The 21,513-nt window shown below is 46.9% G+C and overlaps 1 protein-coding gene across 2 annotated transcripts in view; it reads left to right on the top strand.

Moving 5' to 3' along the window:
• Positions 1 to 631: 631 nt before the first annotated feature.
• Positions 632 to 21,513, top strand: part of VTCN1 (V-set domain containing T cell activation inhibitor 1) — a 62,535-nt gene continuing 41,653 nt past the window's right edge. Inside the window, exon 1 of one of the 2 annotated variants that reach the window (XM_043575952.1) lies at positions 632 to 754. In XM_043575952.1, coding sequence (XP_043431887.1) covers positions 723 to 754 — 32 coding nt within the window. In that variant the 5' untranslated portion in view covers positions 632 to 722. The remainder of the gene's footprint in view (positions 755 to 21,513) is intronic. The other variant, XM_043575953.1, reaches the window with a different exon arrangement.

The following is a 21,513-nucleotide window of genomic DNA, read 5'->3' as shown; positions in this document are numbered from 1 at the left end:
GGCAATAAGCTTCGGTGCAATGCCAGGCAGGGTCCTTTGTGAGGCCGACAGGGCAGGCCCTCTCACCCTTTCACCGAGAGGGAGCCTGAAGGGGTCAGCCTGCCCAGCTGGGCTGTCTCAGGGGCCCAAGGTGAGCTCAGTCCTCAGTGACAAGCTCAGCGCCCTCGTCCTTCCGACCTCAGCCTTTCTGAGGTCCCTCAACATGAATCTCCCTCGAGAGACCCCACTGGTGGTGACGGGCCTCTGTCTGAGCACTGCCTGCCCCCAGCGATAAGGACTCCAGCCTCCCAGCGTCCTGGGAGAGCCCAGTCACTTTGAGCTGTTCCAGGCCCTTTCTTCTTTGGAGATTAAATCTCCATGCCCAGTGTTCCCTTCCAGCATCAGGAGGAAAAGATGTGTGCTGAGCACAAGCCCTGAAGCGGGGGGCCTGGGAAGCTTTCCCCTGTCACCCGCTCACAGGGTCAAGGCCTGGAAAGCAACCCTGCGTGCATGGCCTCCCCGGCTGGCTGGGTGCGGGCAGCCTGTGTGCCTGCAGGGACTTCTGCCCAGCAGCACTGTTTCCTCATACCTGAGCCGCCCGGGCCGCACGCACCACTCCCGGCCTGAGCACACTATTTAAGGCCAGCGCGCTAGAGCGTGCTGTGAGTCACGGCACCGGGAAGGCGGCGGCAGCTCCACGCACCCGGCTCCCTACACGCGCGGGAAGGGGCGCTCCCCCGGCCATGGCCTCCCTGGGGCAGACCATCTTCTGGAGGTAGTGTGCTCTTCTCCTTCCTTCCTGGTGAAGGGGACAGGGGTGAGGTGTCTGGGGAATGCTGACGACAACTGGGCTGTCCCACGGGACTCCACCTATACCCTTATCTGCTCCAGCACTGGGCTGGCGGGAGCCTAACTGGACTTGACTTAACATCACGCCCCAGCCACTCAGGGCACCCATTGGGGGTGAGGCTGGTTTTCTGCCACGGAGGGCCGGGCCCCCCGCCAGGGCAGCTCTGGATCAAGGCTTGTATGCATCGGGCCGAGAGCTCCACGGAGACATCAAGGCTCTTGTGGGGCACCGAGCAGGGCTGTGTGGGGCTGCTTGCTGGGATGGCAGGGAGTCAGTGACTGATGCTGGATGGGATGTGAAGGTGCTATATACGCTATCCGGTCCCCAGGATGAGGCAGGCGAACGTGCTGTGACCCTTCTCTGTGGGCGTGACTTCCCAGTACTGCTGAGTAAACCACACCAACACCCCTCCTCCACTCCCAGCTGCAGGATGGGGTCCCTAGTTGTCATGGGGGTTCCCAGGAGACGAGACCCGAGATGCTGCTGCTGAGAAAGCAGGCCTTTGCTAAGGCCCGGGTATGACCATCCTGGGGACTGGGGCAGAGTAGGGAAAGAGAAGGAAAGAAAGAAAGAAAGAAAGAAAGAAAGAAAGAAAGAAAGAAAGAAAGAAAGAAAGAAAGGAAGAAAGGGGAGGGGCACCTGGGTGGGTCAGTCAGTTAAGCCTCCGACTTCAGCTCAGGTCATGAAGTCAGTTAAGCATCCCACTTCAGCTCAAGTCATAATCTCATGGCTCATGGGTTTGAGTCCGGCGTAGGGCTCTGTGTTGACAGCTCAGAGCCTGGAGCCTGCTTCGGATTCTGTGTCTCTCTCTCTCTGCCCCTTCTGCACTTGCACTCTGTCTCTGTCTTGCTCTCCCACTCAAAAATAAATAAACATTAAAAAAATTTTTTAATTGAAAGAAAGAGTAGGGAGGCATGAGAGGGAAGCATAAAATGCAGTAGGCACGTAGAGCTGACAGGATGGAAGGCCCAGAGCTGAGAGGAGGAGCAGGGTTCATGAGGAAAAAAGAAAGCCCACCCCTCACATTTCCTCCTCTCACTTAGCTACCTCTAGTTGCCTCTTTTTCCCTCAGAACGTCACTTCCCTTTCTGGAAAGAAAGAGCTGGAAAGGGAAGGATGGGTTTTCCTGAAAGGGTTGATGATTCTATGTCCGTCATAACTCATGATGGTGTTTAGGAAGATGGGAAGACTGGTACACGAGGACTCTAAGGGTCGTTGGAGAGACCAATCCTCTGATTTCTAGGTGTTTTTTTTTTTTTTAGAGAAAGGAAAAGGAGGGAGGGAGGGAGGAAAGGAAAGCTCAAATTAACAAGGAAGTTTGTGAAGAGGCTGAGAGAATGTTACTTCCCAGCGGCAGCCTAGAAAATTCTTTCCCTTAGGGGTGTCTGGGTGGCTCAGTTGGTTGAGCGGTTGAGCATCCAACTTCGGCTCAGGTCATGATCTCACTGCTCATGAGTTCAAGCCCCGCGTTGGGGTCTGTGCTGGCAGCTTGGAGCTTGGAGCCTGGAGCCTGCTTTGGAGTCTGTGTCTCCTCCTCTCTCTGCCTCTCCCTTGCTCGCACTCTGTGTCTCTGTCTCTGTCTCTCTCGATAATAAATAAACATTGTAAAAAATTTAGGAAAGAAAAAAAGAAAATTCTTTCCTTTAAAAAAAAATGATAGCCCCCTCACTTGGGTCCTTCTGGAATAGCCAGTCCTGCAGTGGGGGGGGGGGGGGGGGGGGGTTGGGGGGTGGGCTCTGTGTGGTCAACAAGGCTGTCAGACAGCACTCACCTCCCCATGCCTTACTCCCAGGGGAAGGAGCAGGTAGTGGAGAGCTTCCCTTCAGGCTTTTCTGCCCTGCAAGAATGTCCCAGGAAGCACCTACATCAGAGGAACTGGTGTTTTGCCCGCACCTTCTATCTCCACGCCCTGGGCTAGGTGCCTTACAGAAGTCCTTTAATCCTCATCTGAGCCTGTGAGAGTTCATTATCACCTCAGAGAAGTTCAGCCATGTGCTCAAGGTGACACAGTGTGCAGGAGGCAGGGCAGCATTTAAATCCACTCTACCTAACTCTGAACCCCAAGCTGTCTCCTCTGGGCCATGCTTGCCCCCACTCCACCCTCCCCTCAGACTCGCCTTGCCTTGCCTGTCCCAGCTCTCCCTCCTCCACCCCCATTCCTCCGTTCTGGTTCCATAGATGTGAAACACTCCTCTAGCAACAAGTGGGTCTGTTGTTCCAAGGATGGATGTGTGGGCTTTCTAATAATACATTACAACCAGCCTGACTGGTTTTGCTGGAGGATTAGCAGGAGGTGGGTGTTCAAAATGCATGTTCCCCCACCCTTTAGAGACCCAAGGGAATCAACAGAGGCTCCTCTTGTTGGCCCCAGCATGCCTCATTAGCTATTCATGCTCTGCAATTGCAAAGGCCATGACAAGTCACAAGAGCAGATCTTTTGTGTCAAGAGGCCACCAGGAAGAGGACCAGTGGGCAGGCTCAGTGGGAAGCAGGGGCTGGAGAACTCATCCCACCCTTGGCCCTAACGAACCCTCTTTCTTTGCCATAATTTTCTTCATTCATAATAATTCCTTTTATTGAGGTGATCATGACCGTCGGTGATGTGGGCGAGCGTAAGAGAGGGCCTGCCAACCTCCGCAGACCCGGTGGATTTCTCTCTTAAATAATTACCACGGAGCTTAATACCTTCAAATCTCATGCTCAAAAATGGATGCCACTCAGGGATGGAATACCAATATGCAGTTTCTGCTGAACCTGACCTTGGTCTATTTCAGTGCTGTGTGATCAGAATTTTCCTCCCCTCCTCCCACTGTAGCTGACAGTGGACACAGCATTTGCCCATGGAGCATTTGTGCAGTACCTGCTAGGAGTTCAAGGGTAGAAAGGGGTTATGTTATGGTCAACAACATTAACTCAATACCTTCTGTGTGCATCAGACTAGGCACTGGGTCAAAGGCGGCTAAGACATTGATGAGAATGTAGCCTAATGGAGAAGAAAGACTCCCAAACAGATAATTCCAGTATGCTGTTCATAACCCATGAGACAATAAGACAGTGTGTAACAGCAGAATTTCCTTAATCTGAGGCCTTAGGGAAGGTCTCCTGAGCCAGGTGATGGCTGGGTCAAGCCTTGAAGGATGAGTTAGTGTGATCCTGGTGAAGAAGGGTGGGAAGGACACTCTGTGCAGAGGAAAGAATAGAATAGAATAGAATAGAATAGAATAGAATAGAATACAATACAATACAATACAATACAATACAATACAATAGAACTCATGAACCAGCTACTCTCCTCTCATCATCAGAGTAAGAAGCATGAGGCAGGGGGTACTGGGATGAAGCAGAAGAGGCAGGGCCAGGTCATGGTGGAAGGCATGAAACTGGGAGAAGTGAGGTCTGGAGATAGCAGTTGGAGAGCAGTTGAGGGAATGGTCACCTGGGATTCCTTCTGAGGAGAACACGTAGAGAGAGAGAGAGGGCAAGGAGCCAGCTAAAGAAGTGGGCTAAAGACAACTAACTTTTATGGGTGGGCAAAGGAAGATGAGTCAAAGAAAGAGCTGCGAGTACACAGTGGAAGAGGTAGGAAGAGACCAGGATGGACAAGTCTCAGGGATGTCAACAGAGCAAAGTTTCATTGAGGTCCCGGGGCTGGAAGCGGTGTCATTCAGGCTCAGTAAAGTCTGGCACTGACAGAGAGATCCAATCCAGATAAAAATATGGCCTATGCAGCATTTAAGTGAAACTCACATGGCTTTGCCCAGAAAATGAAGAGGGCAGGCTTCCAAGTAGATCCTGCATGCAGATGAGGTCAAGCAGGGGCAGGGACCCTCTGAGTCGAGCCTGAAGAAGGGCTCTGACTGTGCACGGTCAGCAGAGAACATCGGATTGCTATGACACCTGGCAGCTCTCTTTCCGGAAAGCAGAGACACAACTGTAGCAGAAGTGAGGCCCAGTTGGCACAGATTTCAAATTGTTATTCCGCTTTCCTCCCCACCATCCTTCTCTCCCTCCCTCCCTCCCTCCTTTCCTTCCTTCTTTTTCCCTAGATTCTTCATCTGTCCTATTCTGACTCTTCTATCTGAAGTCAACTCTTTGGAGCCTCTAAGACTGGGGGAAATCACCAGCAACAATGAGAGTGACAAAGACATGTCCAAGGAAGGAAGTTACTGGGTGGAGAAGTAGCAGGAATCTTTTTACCAGAAGAAGGCACATGAAACAGAAAATAAGGGAAACCAGAACAAAAGCAGCTCAAGGGGCTTTGCTCTGGAGGCTTCCTTTCCCACTGTCCCTGAGTTTTCAAGCTGGTGGCTGGCTCAGACCTACCGGACCTTAGTGGCCAGGGAAAACAGCACTTGGCAACACAATGAAAGTTCGCCTGATGAGAAAATCATGAAAGGTCTGGCTTGGGGAGGATCTCAGCACAGGCCATGCTGACACTTGAAACCCCACTGAGATAGGAGATCTGCCCAACTGTCAGACCCTCTGAACCTACAAAATCTAAGGTTTGGGGGCCTTCAGGGTCCATCCCCGTGGACAGGACAGGAAGTTAGAAAACGAGATAAACGAAGAAAGACTTAAACAGGTGGCACCTGTGTTGCTGCCCCTGTCTTTCCATTCAGCTCACATGGCGTTTCCACCTTAAAGTCTTCCTGGATCTTTCTAGCTGCTGTTAACTGCCCCTTTTATGTTTGCGGTTGCCCATGTTGATGAATTTCTGTTCCTGACGCCCATCTGTCTCCCTCAGTAGGGTTTTAGCCCCTCGAGGGTCTGGCCTTCACCTTGTTCACTGTTGTGTGGGGGCTCCACCATGTGTGACACCATGGCTACACAGCGGGGCTCTGGAATCAGACTGCCTGGATTCAAATCCTCCTGCCACCTTGAACACTTCTCTTCTGTGAGCCTCAATTTCCCTCGTTCTAAAACGGGGTGACAGTAGTACCTAACTCCTAGTGCCATGTGGATGACACGTGATGATTATGTGCCTGGCACATCCTAAGAACTCTATAAATGTTAGCTATTGCTAGTTAGTTGCCACTCTACAATGCTCGGTCCGTGACCGGCTCTCCATAAGAACTTGTTAACCTCAACTCCGTGACGCCACTGGCGCTCCCATCCCTTAAATAGGTGTTCTAGGGAGACTACACTTGGATAAATTGCCACTGGGGTCTCTTAAAGACAGTTAACTCTAACAACACTCTGGAGCATATTCAGTTTTCTAGAATCTTGTTTTGGAAAAAAAAAAAAAAATCCAGCCCACCTCACTTTGTTGTCTATGAGTCTGACACGTAATCCTTCTCTCAACCTAAGGATGACTACGGTTTAGAATATATGTCTGGCTTTCCCAGTATCAAGCGTGAAAGCAGACAAGGTGAGTTGGGAGACCCTTGGGTATACAAGCTCAGCATCTACATCTTCCTGACGAGGCACTGTTGACAGCAGGAGCCACAACCTTCAGGGAGCAGTTGGAGCTATGGAGATCTGACCAAGCACTAAGTGATGGTTAATTAGCTAACCCACCCCACAGTCCTGATTATCTCCATTTCAAAGATGCCAGTGTTGAGGCAAGAAGATTTGCTCAGTGTCCCCCAGCCAGCCAGTGGCAGGAACCAGCTAGTTCCCACTTAGACCTCTATGCCGACTGTTACTAGGAAAGTGTCTTTCTACTCAGCTCTGCCTCATCTCGCGCGACTTAAAAAAACCCAGCTCCTCACTGGCAAAACTCACATCCTCAGGGGCAAGTGACTGCCGGGATTCTTAACCGCCAAGGAAGGAGCTTCCTCCAAACAGGCAGGAGCCTGTGGACTGTTGGCCCCTGGTTTGCGTTGTTTTGAGTAGCTGCTCTAGGTGAGTGAGCTCAGGAGGAAGAAGTGACTGAAACTCAGTGAGAATTACATACTCTCAGAGCTTGACAATTCAGACGGTACACCCCCTCGTTTTATTGCTAAGCTAATAAATTGTGCAACTTGCCCGTGGGTCATGCAGTTTTTAAAACATGGGTACAACAATAAGCTTATATTGTCCAGTGTCCCTAGCTGAAAACTGCGCTGGACCCCAGCCAGCCACAACTGACCAAACAGCAAGGTCCCTAGACCTGAGAGACCAAAGCTTCCTCCATATTTACCTTTGACATAGGAAGATGTGGAGATAAATGTTGGTACTGGAATTCGTCTGACCTGTGTTCGTATTCCAGCCCTCCAATCCCTCGCTGGGGGACCTCAAGTACGTTACTTAACCCCTCTGTGTCTTCACTTCCTCCTCGGTAAATTGCGATTCATAACAGAAGCTATGTCACAGAGTTGTTGTCAAGACCAAATGAGTTAATGCACGTGAAAGTTTCCAAGCAGCACCTTGTTTGGGTTAACGGTTGGGTGTATGAGTTATCTCAGTTATTCCCTCCCACTGTTTTCACAGAATAACTAAGTGATTTGGAGATAGGGAGCCGAATGGCAAGTCCCACAGTGGCAGCTGGGTTTAAGGGACCTCAGTGTCTGAATTGTTCTAGGATTTCAGTCAACTGGAAACACTTTCTTTTCTAGTCCCTGTTCTGTGAGATCCGGGAAAAATCCCTGGCCGCCTGAGGTGGCAACATACCCCATGATACTCAGGGTTCAGTCTCCTGACGGCAGAGGTGACATCACCTGGGCCTGTTAGAAATGCAAATTATCACGCACAACCCCCCCTTACCACTCCCCCAGACCTACTGAATCCCAACCTGGGGGTGAGGTCCAGCAATGTGTTGTGTTTTTTTTTTTTTTTTCCATTTTTTCAAGTGTTTATTTTTGAGAGAGAAGCAGGGAAGGGGCAGAGAGAGAGGGAGACACAGATATCCGAAGCAGGCTCCAGGCTCCGAGCTGTCAGCACAGAGCCCGACACAGGGCTCGAACTCATGAACTGCGAGATCATGACCCTCAGAACCAAAGTCAGATGCTTAACCGACTAAGCCACCCAGACGCCCTGCAATGTGTTTTAATAAGCCATCCAGGTGATGCCGACGTGAGCTCAAGTTCCAGAAGCTCTGTATTAGCGTTCTCTCTGGACTCCTTGGTTCCTCAGGGAAACCACAAGGATTTCATCTGGACAGAGATAAATTTCACCTGGGCTCATTTATCATTCCACATTTCTCCTTAAGAAATGTTCTAAAGAGGGACAGGTGGGCCTTGATGAAAACAAAGGGAAAAACATGAAGTTTCTGCAGGTAAGAAACCCAGGTTATATTTCTCTTTATATTAGCTTTCCGCAATCCCAAACCATCTGCCTGGGACGTTTCAGATTTACTAGCCCATCACTTCCAAATGTATTCCTACTGCTCCCAGCACAGCAGTAATGGGGGAAAGGGCAGACGGTTTCCCCTCTTTCTTTTTCTGCAGGTTTAGAATGAAAAATTTCATACACTAAAAACCATGAAAGATTTGAGAAAGGGAGAGAGCATCCATAAAATTTAAAGTATTGAATTGTCTCTTTTAGCTTCCTATGGCCTCCACATTGTGCTCTCTTCCACCCCCGCCTGAAATGGCCATTTCATACCTCTCTTCTCTTCAATCCTCTTGTAAGCCCTCCCCTCCCCAGTCTCAGATGATTATCTTGCTTTATCCTTCACTGAGAAAATAGGAGGCAGCAGACAGGTATCCTTTATCTTTTCACTCCCAAAACTACCTGCTACACCCATCCGCGTCCTTTTTCTCTGCTCTCACCTGCTCAAGAACACCTCCGCCAGCCAACACCCTCGGTCTCCCCTCTGCTCCTCTGTCATCCCTGTCCCCGTCAGCCCATTGCTATCTTAAAGGGAAAACCCTCTCTCACCTCACAGACTCTCCAGCTCTCACCCCACGTCTCTTTTCCCTGCTCAGCCAACTTGTCGAAAGAGCTGTCTGGGGTTGCTGATGAGATCTGCGGCATCAGAGAGGGAGTATGATGTGGTTCCTAGCGCAGACTGGAGCCAGGCTGCCTGCGTGCAATCCCAGCCCTGCCACCTTCCAGCCATGTGGCCTTGGGCAGGTTCTTGGTCCCCCCGGTACCTGGGCCCTGCATCTGTAAAATGAAGATGATACTAGAATCTGCATAATAAGACTGTGAGAATTATGTGAATGAAATCATATAAAGCGCTTAGCAGATCCTTACTGCAGAACACAGTTTTGTCCCCACTATACCAAGGTATTGCTCCTGTCCCTGCCAAACCTGATGTTGACCTCTCTGTACTCATCTTACTTTCACAGCAGCATTCGACACAGATGTCCCGCTACCTACTTCATGATTTCTTCTCTTGGTTTCCATGGTACTACACTCTCCTGATTCCCCAACCCCCACCCCTGCTTCCCACCCTCCTTCCCCTGTGGCACTGGTATGGTCTCCTGGGGTTACCTCTGCTTCTCCAAGCCTGGGTCTAGTCTGAGGGTAGCCATCCCTCTGCTGCCCCCCCCCGCCCACAACTGGAAACCACCAGGATCTTCCTCTGGGAAGCCTGCCTCCGGTATGAGGACTTTCATTCATTTTCTATATTTAAAAAAAAAAAATTTTTTTTAACATTTATTTATTTTTGAGAGACAGAGCACAAGTGGGGGAGGGGCAGAGAGAGAGGGAGACACAGAATCCGAAGCAGGCTCCAGGCTCTGAGCTGTCAGCACAGAGCCCGATGCGGGGCTCGAACCCACGAACCGTGAGATCATGACCTGAGCCGAAGTCAGATGTTTAACCCACTGAGCCACCCAGGTGCCCCCATGTCCTATATTTGATGATTGGCTCTACTCTGCTAAAAAGTCTTAGGGCCCAGGAACAAAATATAATGGCATAGGGACAATTATCCTTTAAAGGGGCTGGCGTAAGCTTCAGGGTTGGGATGAAGTCCCATAAGGATGGTAGGGTAAGTTGTGTACTAGAAAGTGCTATATAGGAGGATGGCCATATTGGGCCACGCTTCCCGGAAACAGCCCTAACGCCTGTCAGAATCCCCCCATCTGTCTTCTCACTCCACTGGACCATCATCTGGTCACATCCGAGCATCATGGGGTCCAAGCAACATGCTTGATTCAAGCCCCTAATAATCTCTGTATTTAAGTACCTAAGACCGTGGTTCCCCAAATGAGTCTAAAGGGCACTGACGCTGCAACAAAATTTTTCCTGGAAGAGTCCTGCAGTCAAGCAAGTTTGGAAGTGCTGAATATTATCAGGTTGGACCATGTGAAATTGCCAATGTTCAATGGCTTTTGCCCTATGGAAATGGCAATTTCAAATGGTTCATCCTCATATGTGTTCCTCTGGGACGTTCACTTAGGCATATTAGCATCTTCACGTCCTAACGGTAGAGAAATCTGTTTGATTGCGATTGACCCAAGGTTATGAAAATGTAATCCTTTTTAAAATAATACTTATTAATAAACACCAGACACACTTTGGGAAACTATGGGCCGGGGTAATTGAGAACGGCAGTCATGAATAGAAAAAAAGTGCAAGAAGGTGGGAGTGTGCAAGCAGCAGCCAGGCCTGAGCAAAAGCACAGGAGAAAAAGAGCAGGATGGGGTTTTCCTTCCAGGGAATGCCTGCCCGTCTTTGAAAGCCAAAGTCATATTTTTTCAGATATTCCCCTTATACAGTCAAGCTCTTCCTTGATGAACCTTCTTCCAAATAAGCTTTTTTTGTAACTGACTTCTGCCCTTCTCTCCCTCCTAAAGGGTAGGGAGGATTCATGAGGTGACATCAATGGCTCATGCCATATTCCTCAAATGACAGATACTAAATAAACATGGGTATTATTTTGACTGCCCTCATATTATTATAATTATTAATTAGTTCATCGTTTCCGGGTATTATCATCATCCCAGTTCATAGGTGTTCATCTAATCTGCTTACACCAGTGAGGTGAGTTAAGCACATCTGGATGCAGAGAAGAGACTCAGCCCTGGCTGCCGGTGCCTCAGGGAGCATCTCACACACGCTCTATAAAGAACGTGGGCACATAGCCAATGTGAGTTTGTTGTTCTCCAGGCACTGGAGCCAAATGTCCATGACAGAGAATGAAATTGTTGGATGGGGTAGATTCAGGTAGAGTAGAGTGAGACAGGGGCTTGGCCAGGACTAGATCCCCGGTGCTTCCACTGCCCCCCACACCATGCCACTGTCTGGAATTCTTCTCATGAGAGAGCCTCTAACAGGCTTCTCTGTCATTCATATGCTACCTAACGGCCACCTGTGACTGACCCTCTGTGGAGGGACTAGGTATTTTGACATCAGTCAGCCCCTCTGGTCACCTAGCAGGTGTTAGGCATTGGTAGGCACTATCTAAGACTCTGTGGGAAGTAGAAGATGAGAGTTGAAGGATAGGGTGTTGCTTTCTTAGGACAGCATAGCGTTAATCAAAGTTGTGAATCGTGGCTCGCTGGGACTAACGACATTGAATGGTCCCCTGACAGTTTTGTGTCCTGTGGTGGAAGACAACGGTCTAGAGTGAGCATCCTTACAAAGGAAATCCCTAGCCTGTCAGGGGCATGGCTACAAACATTCAATTTCCAGGAAGGGTAACAACAAGCCTTTTTGATTTCTCACGATGTAAGTGAAAACAAAGCCTTTGACCTAGGCTCGCCCAAAGAGCACACACGGATAAGCCTTGAACAGGCCACATCATCTTGCAGGCCCTCATATCTCTTTTGTCTTATCCCCATAAAAGTCAAATAGTCTTACTAGCATTCAGAGAGCTCTGAGAGCAATGGGAAGGGGTGTGGGCATTGCTACTTCTCTCCTGCTTCGTGGTAGATTAGAAGAGGGTGGGATTCGGAAGCTGGGGGTCCTGACTTGACTTCCCTTTCCAAATTTATATTGGGTAATCTTATGCCAGTCACTTGCTTAATTTCTCCTGTTAAGTAATGACAATAAATGGACCTCCCAAAACTGCCCTAAGGCATCTCTTGCATTGCTTGACATGTCTACATCTTTAATTGAGAAGCTGTCTCATCCATTTGAAGAAGAGAATTTAAAAAAAAAAAAACAAACACAAGACCCATACACCATGACCTTTAAAACAAGCAGAAGGTCAGAGGTGCCTGGGTGGCTCAGTCAGTTAAGCCTGCAATTTCAGCTCAGGTCATGATCTCACGGTTCCTGAGTTCAAGCCCTGCATCGGACTCTGCACGGACTGCACAGAGCTTGCGTGGGATTCTCTCTCTCCTCTCTCTGTCTCTCCTGCACTTGCTCTCTCTCTCTCTCTCTCTCTCTCTCTCTCTCTCTCTCTCTTTCTCTCTCTCTCTCAGATACATAAATAAGTTAAAAAAACAGGCAGAAGAATTAAAAGCAATGGTCATACATGTTCTATTGTCCATTTCCCTTTGGGTCCAGCTTCAAAGAGTCTGTGCATATCAGGAATGTAGCCCCACGTTCTGGATCTCTCAGACAGCAACTTATGTCAATTCTAGTGTTGGCCTTCTCATGGGATCACCCTATGAGAAGCCCCACAACCTTTAATCATGGCCTCCAATGTTGGGTTCTTCCTGTGTATCAATACAGTTCCACAAGTTCCACATACATTATTGATGAATTTAACAAATAATTATTTGATCATCTACTTTGTACCTGGCAACAGAGATCCTAGGATTATAGTCGTGTATCAGGAGACGGATAAGTAAACACACAGTTATAAGAGAGTAAGCAAAGTGCCACTGCAGGCCACTTTCAGAATGCTTTGGAATCAACTTCTAACCCAGCGTTGATGGTAGTGATTATGGTGCATGGTCAGAGTGACTTTTTGAAGGAGGTGGCTGCTGAGTGGGAATTAGCGAAGCAAGGAGAAGTGGAAAGAACATCCAGGCGAAGTGCAAGGCCTACGAGGTGGTGCAAGATGGGAAGACAAGGGGGAAGGCAGAGCAGGGAACAGAGTGGCATCTGGAGAGATGAGCATGAGCTGGATTTAACCTCAACAACTGGAGATGTTGGGTTTTATCCTCCCACTTTCCAGCTGAGTAAATTAAGGCTTGAGAGTGCTAGGAGAAAGTGAAGGCGGATACTTGGGGGGAAGATTAGAAGACGTGCAAAATGAGCAGATGAGATCAAGTCACTTTTGAGAATGATTTTCAAATGAATGAGGAGAAATGATGAGGTCAGGAAGCCATTGGTTAATGGCAGGACTCTGTGAGGCCCATTACTTACACTCTCTGCAAGGGATCATAAATTTCACTGCTTATCCATTGTCACAACTGTTGAATATAATATATACAAAGGGAATTGAAAATAGAGTGTAGATCTATCTGCCTCCAAAGTCTATACCCTTTCCTAGTTTAGAAACAAATTTATTTTATTTTAATACTAAGATTAGGTGGTTGGAGGAGCTAGGGAAGTTGGGGTGGCCCACTGGTGGCAAGTTGGACCTTATGAGGCCAATCCCTTTAGGTCCAAGAGCTTGATGGCTGTACTCTGTCAACAGCTCTGGAGTCCAGCTCCCCAGGAGCCTCTGTGCAAAACCCTAAATGCCACTGCCTTTCTTTAAAAGCCCTTAGAAGTAAAACTCTAAGTGTTAGCAAAAAGGGATATTGGTGTAAGAAGGAGGTGTTTTGATTTTGCAAACCTATAAGCTTCTTGGCTCTCTTGAGGTACCAGAAGGAGCTTTTCCTTAAAGAGGTCCCCCCAAACTTCTTAACCGTGCTCAAACTCTAAGAGAAGACTAAAATTTTGAAAGTGTTGTGGTACCTGGCTGGCTCAGTCGGTGGAGCGCACGACTCTTGATCTTGGGGTTGTGGGTTCAAGCCCCACATTGGGTTTAGAGACTACTTAAAAATAAAATCTTTAAAAGGAAAAAAAAAAACCACAAACAAACAAATCCCAAAACATTGAAAGCTTTTGACCATGACCAAAACTGAAAAAAAGATAAATCTGGCTGTTTTCTCATATTTCCAGGTTGGCATTTTCTCATAGGCAAATTCCTAGATCAACAAAATGCTCAACTTAGCAAAGAGGTAATTATAGTTTCCCTAATACTGACCCCAACATATTCCATTTATTCTAATAAAGATTTAAATGCTAATTTTCAGAGGCAGAAAAAATGGGGACTGTAAGAGAATGTTTAATATGTGTAAAGGATCCTGCTAGCTTCCCAGTTTCCTACCCTTAAGGCAAGTACAATTGTAGAAAAGTGAGTTGCAGGATGGTGGGCTTTCATTGGCGTTCCCAAAAGGTGTCAAACTATGAAGGAAGGGTTTTTCATTTTTCTGAAAATTCTGGGGGCTCCTGGTGCTGCCCAGCTGGGCTTCCTAGAGCTGAGGCTGTTCTCGAACCATCATGCAGGGCAGCTGTGAACAGCCTATTGTGTTATGAAGAACATGTCTGCTCACATAAAGGAAGGCAGACCGGTTATGTATAACTTCCAGCACATGTTCGCTGGGTCCTGGCTCTGCCTCTGAAAGTGCAACAGCTGACCCAGGAAACTGTTGGAACTGCTTCCTGAGAGCATCACTTTGAAAGATGCCTGCTAAGACAGGTCAAACCTAAAGAAATTAGTGTTGTCTCTTGCAAAATGTGTTTCCCTTATTTGTTCTACAAGTAATGTGGGATTAGTGTGGAAACTTTGGAAAATGCAGAAAAGCACAAAAGAAAAAAATTATCAAAATCCCTATCATCCCTAACCGAGGGATACCCACCGTTATTATGTTCTTCCAGTCTTTTTTCTTGGTATCTATGTTTAATAAGTGATACCCTACAGTGCATATTATTTTAGAAACTACTTTCTACATATTGGTTTTGTGAACATTTTTCATATAGATAAATATTCTTGGGAAGTGTGATTCTTTACCACTGCATAGTACTGCCTCTATAATGAACCTTAATTCTCTCGTTCACTTCTCTGTTCTTGGATATGTGGGTGCTTTCAATGATTTGCCCACAATTACGATGCTAATTTTAACCAACACTATAGTTACTATCCTTGGAAATCCATCCCGTTGGGGTTTTTTAAATTTTTTTTTTAAATTTTTATTTATTTTTGAGAGAGAGAGAGACAGAGCACAAGCAGGGGAGGTGCAGAGAGAGAGGGAAGCACAGAAGCTGAAGCAGGCTCCAGGCTCTGAGCTGTCAGCACAGAGCCCAACGCCACGCTCAAACTCACAAACTGTGAGATCATGACCTGAACTGAAATTGGATGCTTAACTGACTGAGCCACCCAGGGGCCCCCAACCAACCGTATAGTTACCATCCTTGGAAATGTATATAAAGAACCTGTTGGTTCTTTATAACGAGTTCTTAGAAAGAATTACAGTGGAAACTCACAATGTACACGGTATGCCTTCTGATGCATGTGAAGACGCTGTCCCCCTTCTCCTCGCCCTAAAGTTTGCACCAACTCACACTCCTACCAGCCATCTAAACTTCCCAAAATAATAGTGTCTACATAGGCCTTTTCCAGGACCAGCACTAACCCTTTGCCACCGTTTTGAAAAAGAAAATGGCAATTTTTTTTAATGTTTATTTATTTTTGAGAGAGAGAGAGAGAGAGGCAGAAGGTGAGCAGGGGACGGGCAGAGAGAGAGGGAGATACGGAATCTGAAGCAGGCTCCAGGCTCTGAGCTGTCAGCACAGAGCCCGACGCGGGGCGCAAACTCACAAATTGCAAGATGATGACCTGAGCCGAAGTTGGATGCTTAACCGATTAAGTCAACCAGGTGCCCCGAAAATGGCAAATTTTATATCTCATGTTCCCACATTTCCCTGTTGTTGAGGCTTTCTTTTTCATGTCTTAGTTTCCTTCTTAATTTCTCATCCAACCCTACTCTCAGTAAAGTCACTAATATACTCATTTACACTCAGGTACACTAGACAGTGATTAATGAGATAAAATATTATACTATACATTTTAATCAGTAACAAAACCAAAGGGCTAAATTTCTTACAGGGTTTCACTTTATTATCAAGCTAAAGATGGGAGGGACCGTGGCGTGGAGAAAGCCCAAGAGGTAGTAAAACAGAGGGTCAGTTGTCCGCCATACTCCTACTAGAACTGCCCTCTGCGAGTCTCTTATATGGACAGAGAAAACAATGGAATATTCACAGGCTATTCCTTCTCTACCCACCCCCTCAGGAAAATCTTGGTGTTTTCTGCTAAGTTTCCCCACCCTCCAGCTCATAATTATGAATTCAGTGGAGTAAGCCACACAGGCAAAACTGATGAAGGTGGAAGAGAGAGGAGAGAGGATTTGCTGGTGAGAATAGATAGAAAGCTACGAGGGAGAAGAGACCAGGGAGTAGACCTCAGAGAGAGTTTGGGGGAACTTTCAAGAAGGGAAAGTTTGAGGGGCGCCTGGGTGGCTCAGTCGGTTGAGCGTCCGACTTCAGCTCAGGTCACGATCTCACGGTTTGTGGGTTCGAGCCCCGCATCGGGCTCTGGGCTGATGGCTCAGAGCCTGGAGCCTGCTTCCGATTCTGTGTCGCCCTCTCTCTCTGCCCCTCCCCCATTCATGCTCTGTCTCTCTCCGTCTCAAAAAAAATAAATAAACGTTAAAGAAGGGAAAGTTTGGGAAGCCAATAGGAAGGATAGAAGTTGCAAAAGAGGGTGTCTTTTTTTTTTTTTTAAGAAGTTTTGCCGTGCAGTGTCCATGTAATGCCTTTTGATGTTTTCCTACATGTCCAGTGGTTTCAGTGAAGCTTTTCCATCGGGTCAGTATTTCTTTGTGACATTGTCAAAAACTGGACCACAAGATATTTGGGCTTTATATAGATTATAATAAGATCCTCTCCCTCGAGCTAGACAATATTTATGGATAATAATTAAGAGCTGATTTCTAAAGGCGTGTTTATGTCTAGCTGCTAATTTTAGTTATTCATGTAAAAATCTTTTATTTAAGGAGAGATAATCCTGAAATAAAAATATGGACCGCCATTCCATCGGGCCGCCTCGTGGACATGTTTTGGATCAGTAGAAGAAGGATACGTTCCAAAATCAGATCAGCTCAGTTCGGTATTTATCGAATGCCTAGGATTAGTCAGGCACTATGTCTGACACTCAGGGGAATAAATGTGACTGATACATTGATTCAGCATGACCAGCAGGTTAATAATTTATAATCAAAGCGCAATTTTATTTTTATCTCTCTCTGACCATTTGAAGTGCATTCAAATAGTAGGGAAATGCATGACAAACCTTTTTTTTTTTAATTCAAGTTAGTTAACACACAGTGCAGTCTTGGCTTTAGGAGTAGAACCCAGTGAGTCATCTTTTACGTATGACACCCAGTGCTCATCCCAACACGTGCCTTGCTCAATGCCCATCACCCATCTAGCCCATCCCCTCACCCAACACCCCACCAGCAACCCTCAGCTTGTTCTCTGTATTTAAGAGTCTCTTATGGTTTGCCCCCCTCTCTGTTTTTATCTTATTTTCCTTTCTCTTCTCCTATGCTATCTGTTTTGTTTCTCAAATTCCACATATGAGTGAAATCATAGGATATCTGTCTTTCTCTGACGGGCTTATTTCACTTAGCATGATACTCTCTAGTTCCATCCAAACCTTCTGAAAGCTGTCATGAAAACTTGGCCTCTCCTTCAGATGGCTGATGCCTCCTTGGCCCCTGGTTCATGGCAGGCGCACTTCTCACATGATTCTCAGCGCTCAGGTGTCCTCTCCCACGTATTGCTTGTGGTGAGGACTCATAGCTCTAGGGTATCAGGCCCACCGGACAAACTCACATTTTCCTTGCCTCGTGAAAGGGTAATGACCCCCAAATTCAGCTCTGTGTTCCGTCTCCCCCAACCTGAACCCCTGTCTCTGTCTCACTCACTGAGCTGTTCTAGACCACATTAAATCCCTGAAGTATGATTTCGGTTCTAGTGGGTGTTTCACCGCTGCACCCCAACTTTGTGCTTTGTGCATTGGGGAGGAGTTACAGCCTCAGAAATTACCTCACGCAACTTCTCTCCCTACACTGAGCCCCTTTTAAATCCTTCACCTGATTGAGGCGGCTAAGATTTCTGGAAGTGGTTGTCAAAGATCCCCTTTTAAAAATCTGCATAGTGCTGTGGTATCTTGCTTTGGTATGCAGCGTCTACTGTATCTTAGAACCTCAGCTGAAACGTTAAACTTAACATCCAATTATACTCACACAAAAAGATACACTGCCCGTTACTGAGAAGTTTAGAGGAGACCAAAGGAGACACAAATGTATAAGCAGATCATTTATACACTTGATATATATGATGGGATGGGCATCGTGATAGAAACATGTACCAGGGACAAGGAGGACACCGAGATAACCTCTGATACACATTGCCACCGTTTTCCCTCAAGCACCATCCAGAGTTAGGCCATACCCAAAAGAATGAGGAGGCTGTCTGGCTTACAAGTGAGCTCAAAGAATGTGGTGTCTTCCTGGGAACTTCATGCTTCAGCACAAAGGCCACGGAGTTGCCTCCTAGTTACTCCAGTACCTGGAGAAATGATAACGTTACACATTTGAGGTAATACCGTATAATTGGTTAAAGTGGATAGGGGAAGGATCCTTTCTTAAGGGTTTGAAAGGAGGCCCAGAAATCTTGGCAGCCACATCTAAAAATAGTAATCCTCTCTGAATCTGCCTGGAGGCATTGTAGAGACAGGACCGGTTGGGGGACCAGCGCCACTCAGATGCGTCTCCTTGCTGCTCTCGGCTCCATGGTATCAGTGCCCATATAGAAGACATCTGCACGAACACAGCCCCAGATTTTGGGGGTGGAGAGGGAATAGAAGGGGCCCTGTCCACTAAAGCTACCTTCTCCTACCTTCTCTGCATTTTATCCACCATCCAATTCTCTCTCTCCCTTTGCAATAAATAGCTCATTGCACTTTCCCAGCCCCCACCTCCCACCCAAACACGACTTTACAAAACTGTAAGGAAAATACTGAACACGTCTAAGAATGAGCTTGCTCCGCTCGTGGTGCTAAGGCAAGAGGAAAAGGGAGCTGTGATCTGTTAGGGTCTCAACTGCAGTTTACGCTGCTGAGCCCTGGGCCCTAGAGACGTCCTCTCCAACTGTCCGAACGGGTGCAATCCACTCTCCACGCGACGAGAACCCTGCCCTGGCTACAAGTCCACGGGCCTGTTGTAGCTTTAGTGATTTTACCCATTGCACGTCCCAGCCATTGGAATAGCCCAGGAATTCAAGCAGTCAGGAATGGAAACTACCTCTTTCAGACCTCTCACACCCACCCAATCCCATTTCCCACTTTTAGAAAGATCGCTCCTGTAACCAGAGACCACTTCAGAGCAATGAAGCAGCATTTCATGCCCAGGGTATCCCCCACCCTGTTAGATTGTGACTCGTATGGCAGGCCGTGGCAACGTCCTCTGGGAGACCGTGGTAGCAGGGAAATTGGCCAGAGGGAGATAGTTCCAGCATCTCCAGTCATTCCTACCTCTTGTCTTCTGGGCACCCCCATCTGTGTTGCCACATCCCATGGTCACCCTGGGTTTCTCAACTCTGTGGCCACTGGAATGGTCACATTTGACTGCAATGTGAGACACTGTTTCTGTCCTCGGTTTGAGTAATATATGCCTAGAAAGAGCGGAGAAACTAAGAAACCATTGTAAATATGAACCCAACAAAACTAGTTTCTGATCCTGACTTCTGAAATCTAAGTCAAGGTCGATGTGGCTGGTGCAGCTTTAGGGGCACTGGAATTATCCTTTGTATCCAGGCTAGTGAGAAACGAAGCCCATCCATTTCTAGACCAAGGGAGAACCGGGGACGCATTTCTCCCAGGCCTGGCAGGATTCTCAGTCCCTGACAGAATCTAAGCGTCTCCACAGGAGACCTTCCCCTCCTAGCTCCACCCTCCACCCCTTTGGCCTGGAAAACAGCACACTGTGTACCCACAGTCACCCTGGTTCTTCACATGGGCCTTAAAGGAAAGGGATGCAGCTTTTTTAGTGCATTTGCTACCTGCCAGGCACTGTTCTACAGGTGTTATATATATCATGAAGAAAGGCACCAAATGAAGAAGGTAGGTCCGACGTTGGCCTTCAAATATTTCTCCCTCCCATTCAGAGCATTAAAAAGATGGTCGCGGTGCCCCCTAATGCCTCACCAACCACCAGGTAATTCACGTACGAAAACCACTAAACTTTAAAACAAAAAAAAAAGTATACACAAGTTAACATTAAAAACACTTCCTTCCAGTTTTCCTGATTGTAAAGTCCACTGAAACTTAACTTTGATCTCTGGTCCCTTTGTGAGTGTTGGTCGGGGCTGGGAGGGACAGGTTGCCATTCCTGCTGGGCTAAGGCCATAAGGCCACGCTTCGTGGGCCTAATGAATAGCCCAGGGCTGCCCAAAAAAGCTTGCTTTGGCCCATCTCTTGAAGTTCTGATAGCTTGGACCCCTGGACAGCGAAGCTTTGTCTGTCACTTGTTTCTCTAACGTGTTCAATATTGCCTGAAGCAAATTCTCTGGATGCCCATTAAGACTGATTCTACCCTGCTGTGAAGGTATAAATCTTACTTTTAAGTTTTTGGAGGCATCATCTAATAGTCTGTTGATTGTGCAGGAAGTGTTCACGTTGGGTACCATATTCCCTCCATGGCGTATCTGTGTCTGTGATACCTGCTGGGCACTCGAGCTATACTTCATACCTCGCATTTCCTTTTCTCTTAGGACTTTGAAGATACAATCCCATCATTTTTCTGGCATCCCTTGTTACTTTGGAAAGCAAGCTATTAGTTTGTCATTCCTTTCTAGGTAATTTGTCTTTTACCGCTTTTAAGATCTCTTCAGTCTTTGTTCATCAGTTGCGCTATGAAGTGTCTTGTAGTTTTCTTTTTACTTACCCTACTTGAGATACACTGGCCTTCCTGAATCTGAAAAATTGGGATCTTTCCTACATACTAAAAAATACTCGGCCTTTTTCTCTTTGGATAGTGCCCCTCTCTCATTCTCCACCTCTGATTAGATGCATATTACATTTTCTCATTTTGGTCATGGTGTGTCCTACCCTCTTTTTTATATTTTTGAAACCTCTCTTGTTTCTATGGCTGGAAATTTATATTTTCATTCCCTGAAAATTTCCTTTTGGCTTAAAGGGGCGTGTATATTTTGTAAATCATCTGTGGAGAGAAATGACTAAAAGGACCCAAGGTGAATAAGTGATCAAGCACAGCTATTATCAGTTAATTCCAGGTTTGCTTCCTGACCCTGGCCAACTAGGTCTTCTACTTTTTTGAGCCCTCCCAAAAGCATTGTGCTAGAATTCATGGCACCAGCAAGATTTCATATGCTGTAATTTTTTAAAAGATTATTTTCCTTTAGAGAGGAATATAAATGATCATTTCTCCCATAAAAGGCGCCTCAAAAGTGAAGACTGTGTTAGTTTCCCTTAGTCTTTGATTTATCCATTAATTCAATAACTTTTAAGTACTATGTGCTAGATACTCTGAGGGATGCATTCTCTAAGGCGAAACATTTACTCAACAAACATTTATTAAATTCCTACCATGTTCTAAGACCTGGAAAAACAGCATGAACAAAACACAGAGGCAAGAAACAGCCTGGGATCTTTAGAGGCCCCAATTCATTTAGAATAGATGAAACATGGAGGTAGGGGGCCAGAAAATGGGGCAAGAAATGGGATAAAGTATCCACAAGTTCAAAAAAATTTTTTTAATATTTATTTATTTTTGAGAGAGAGAGAGAGAGAGAGAGAGAGAGAGAGCTTGAGTGGGGGAGGGCCAGAAAGAGAGAGGGCCAAGAAG

The sequence above is a fragment of the Prionailurus bengalensis genome, chromosome C1 (genome assembly GCF_016509475.1).
Source record: "Prionailurus bengalensis isolate Pbe53 chromosome C1, Fcat_Pben_1.1_paternal_pri, whole genome shotgun sequence".
Taxonomy (NCBI): domain Eukaryota; kingdom Metazoa; phylum Chordata; class Mammalia; order Carnivora; family Felidae; genus Prionailurus; species Prionailurus bengalensis.
The sequence above is the reverse complement of the archived record's forward strand: the minus strand, read 5'-3'. Positions and strand labels throughout refer to the sequence as shown.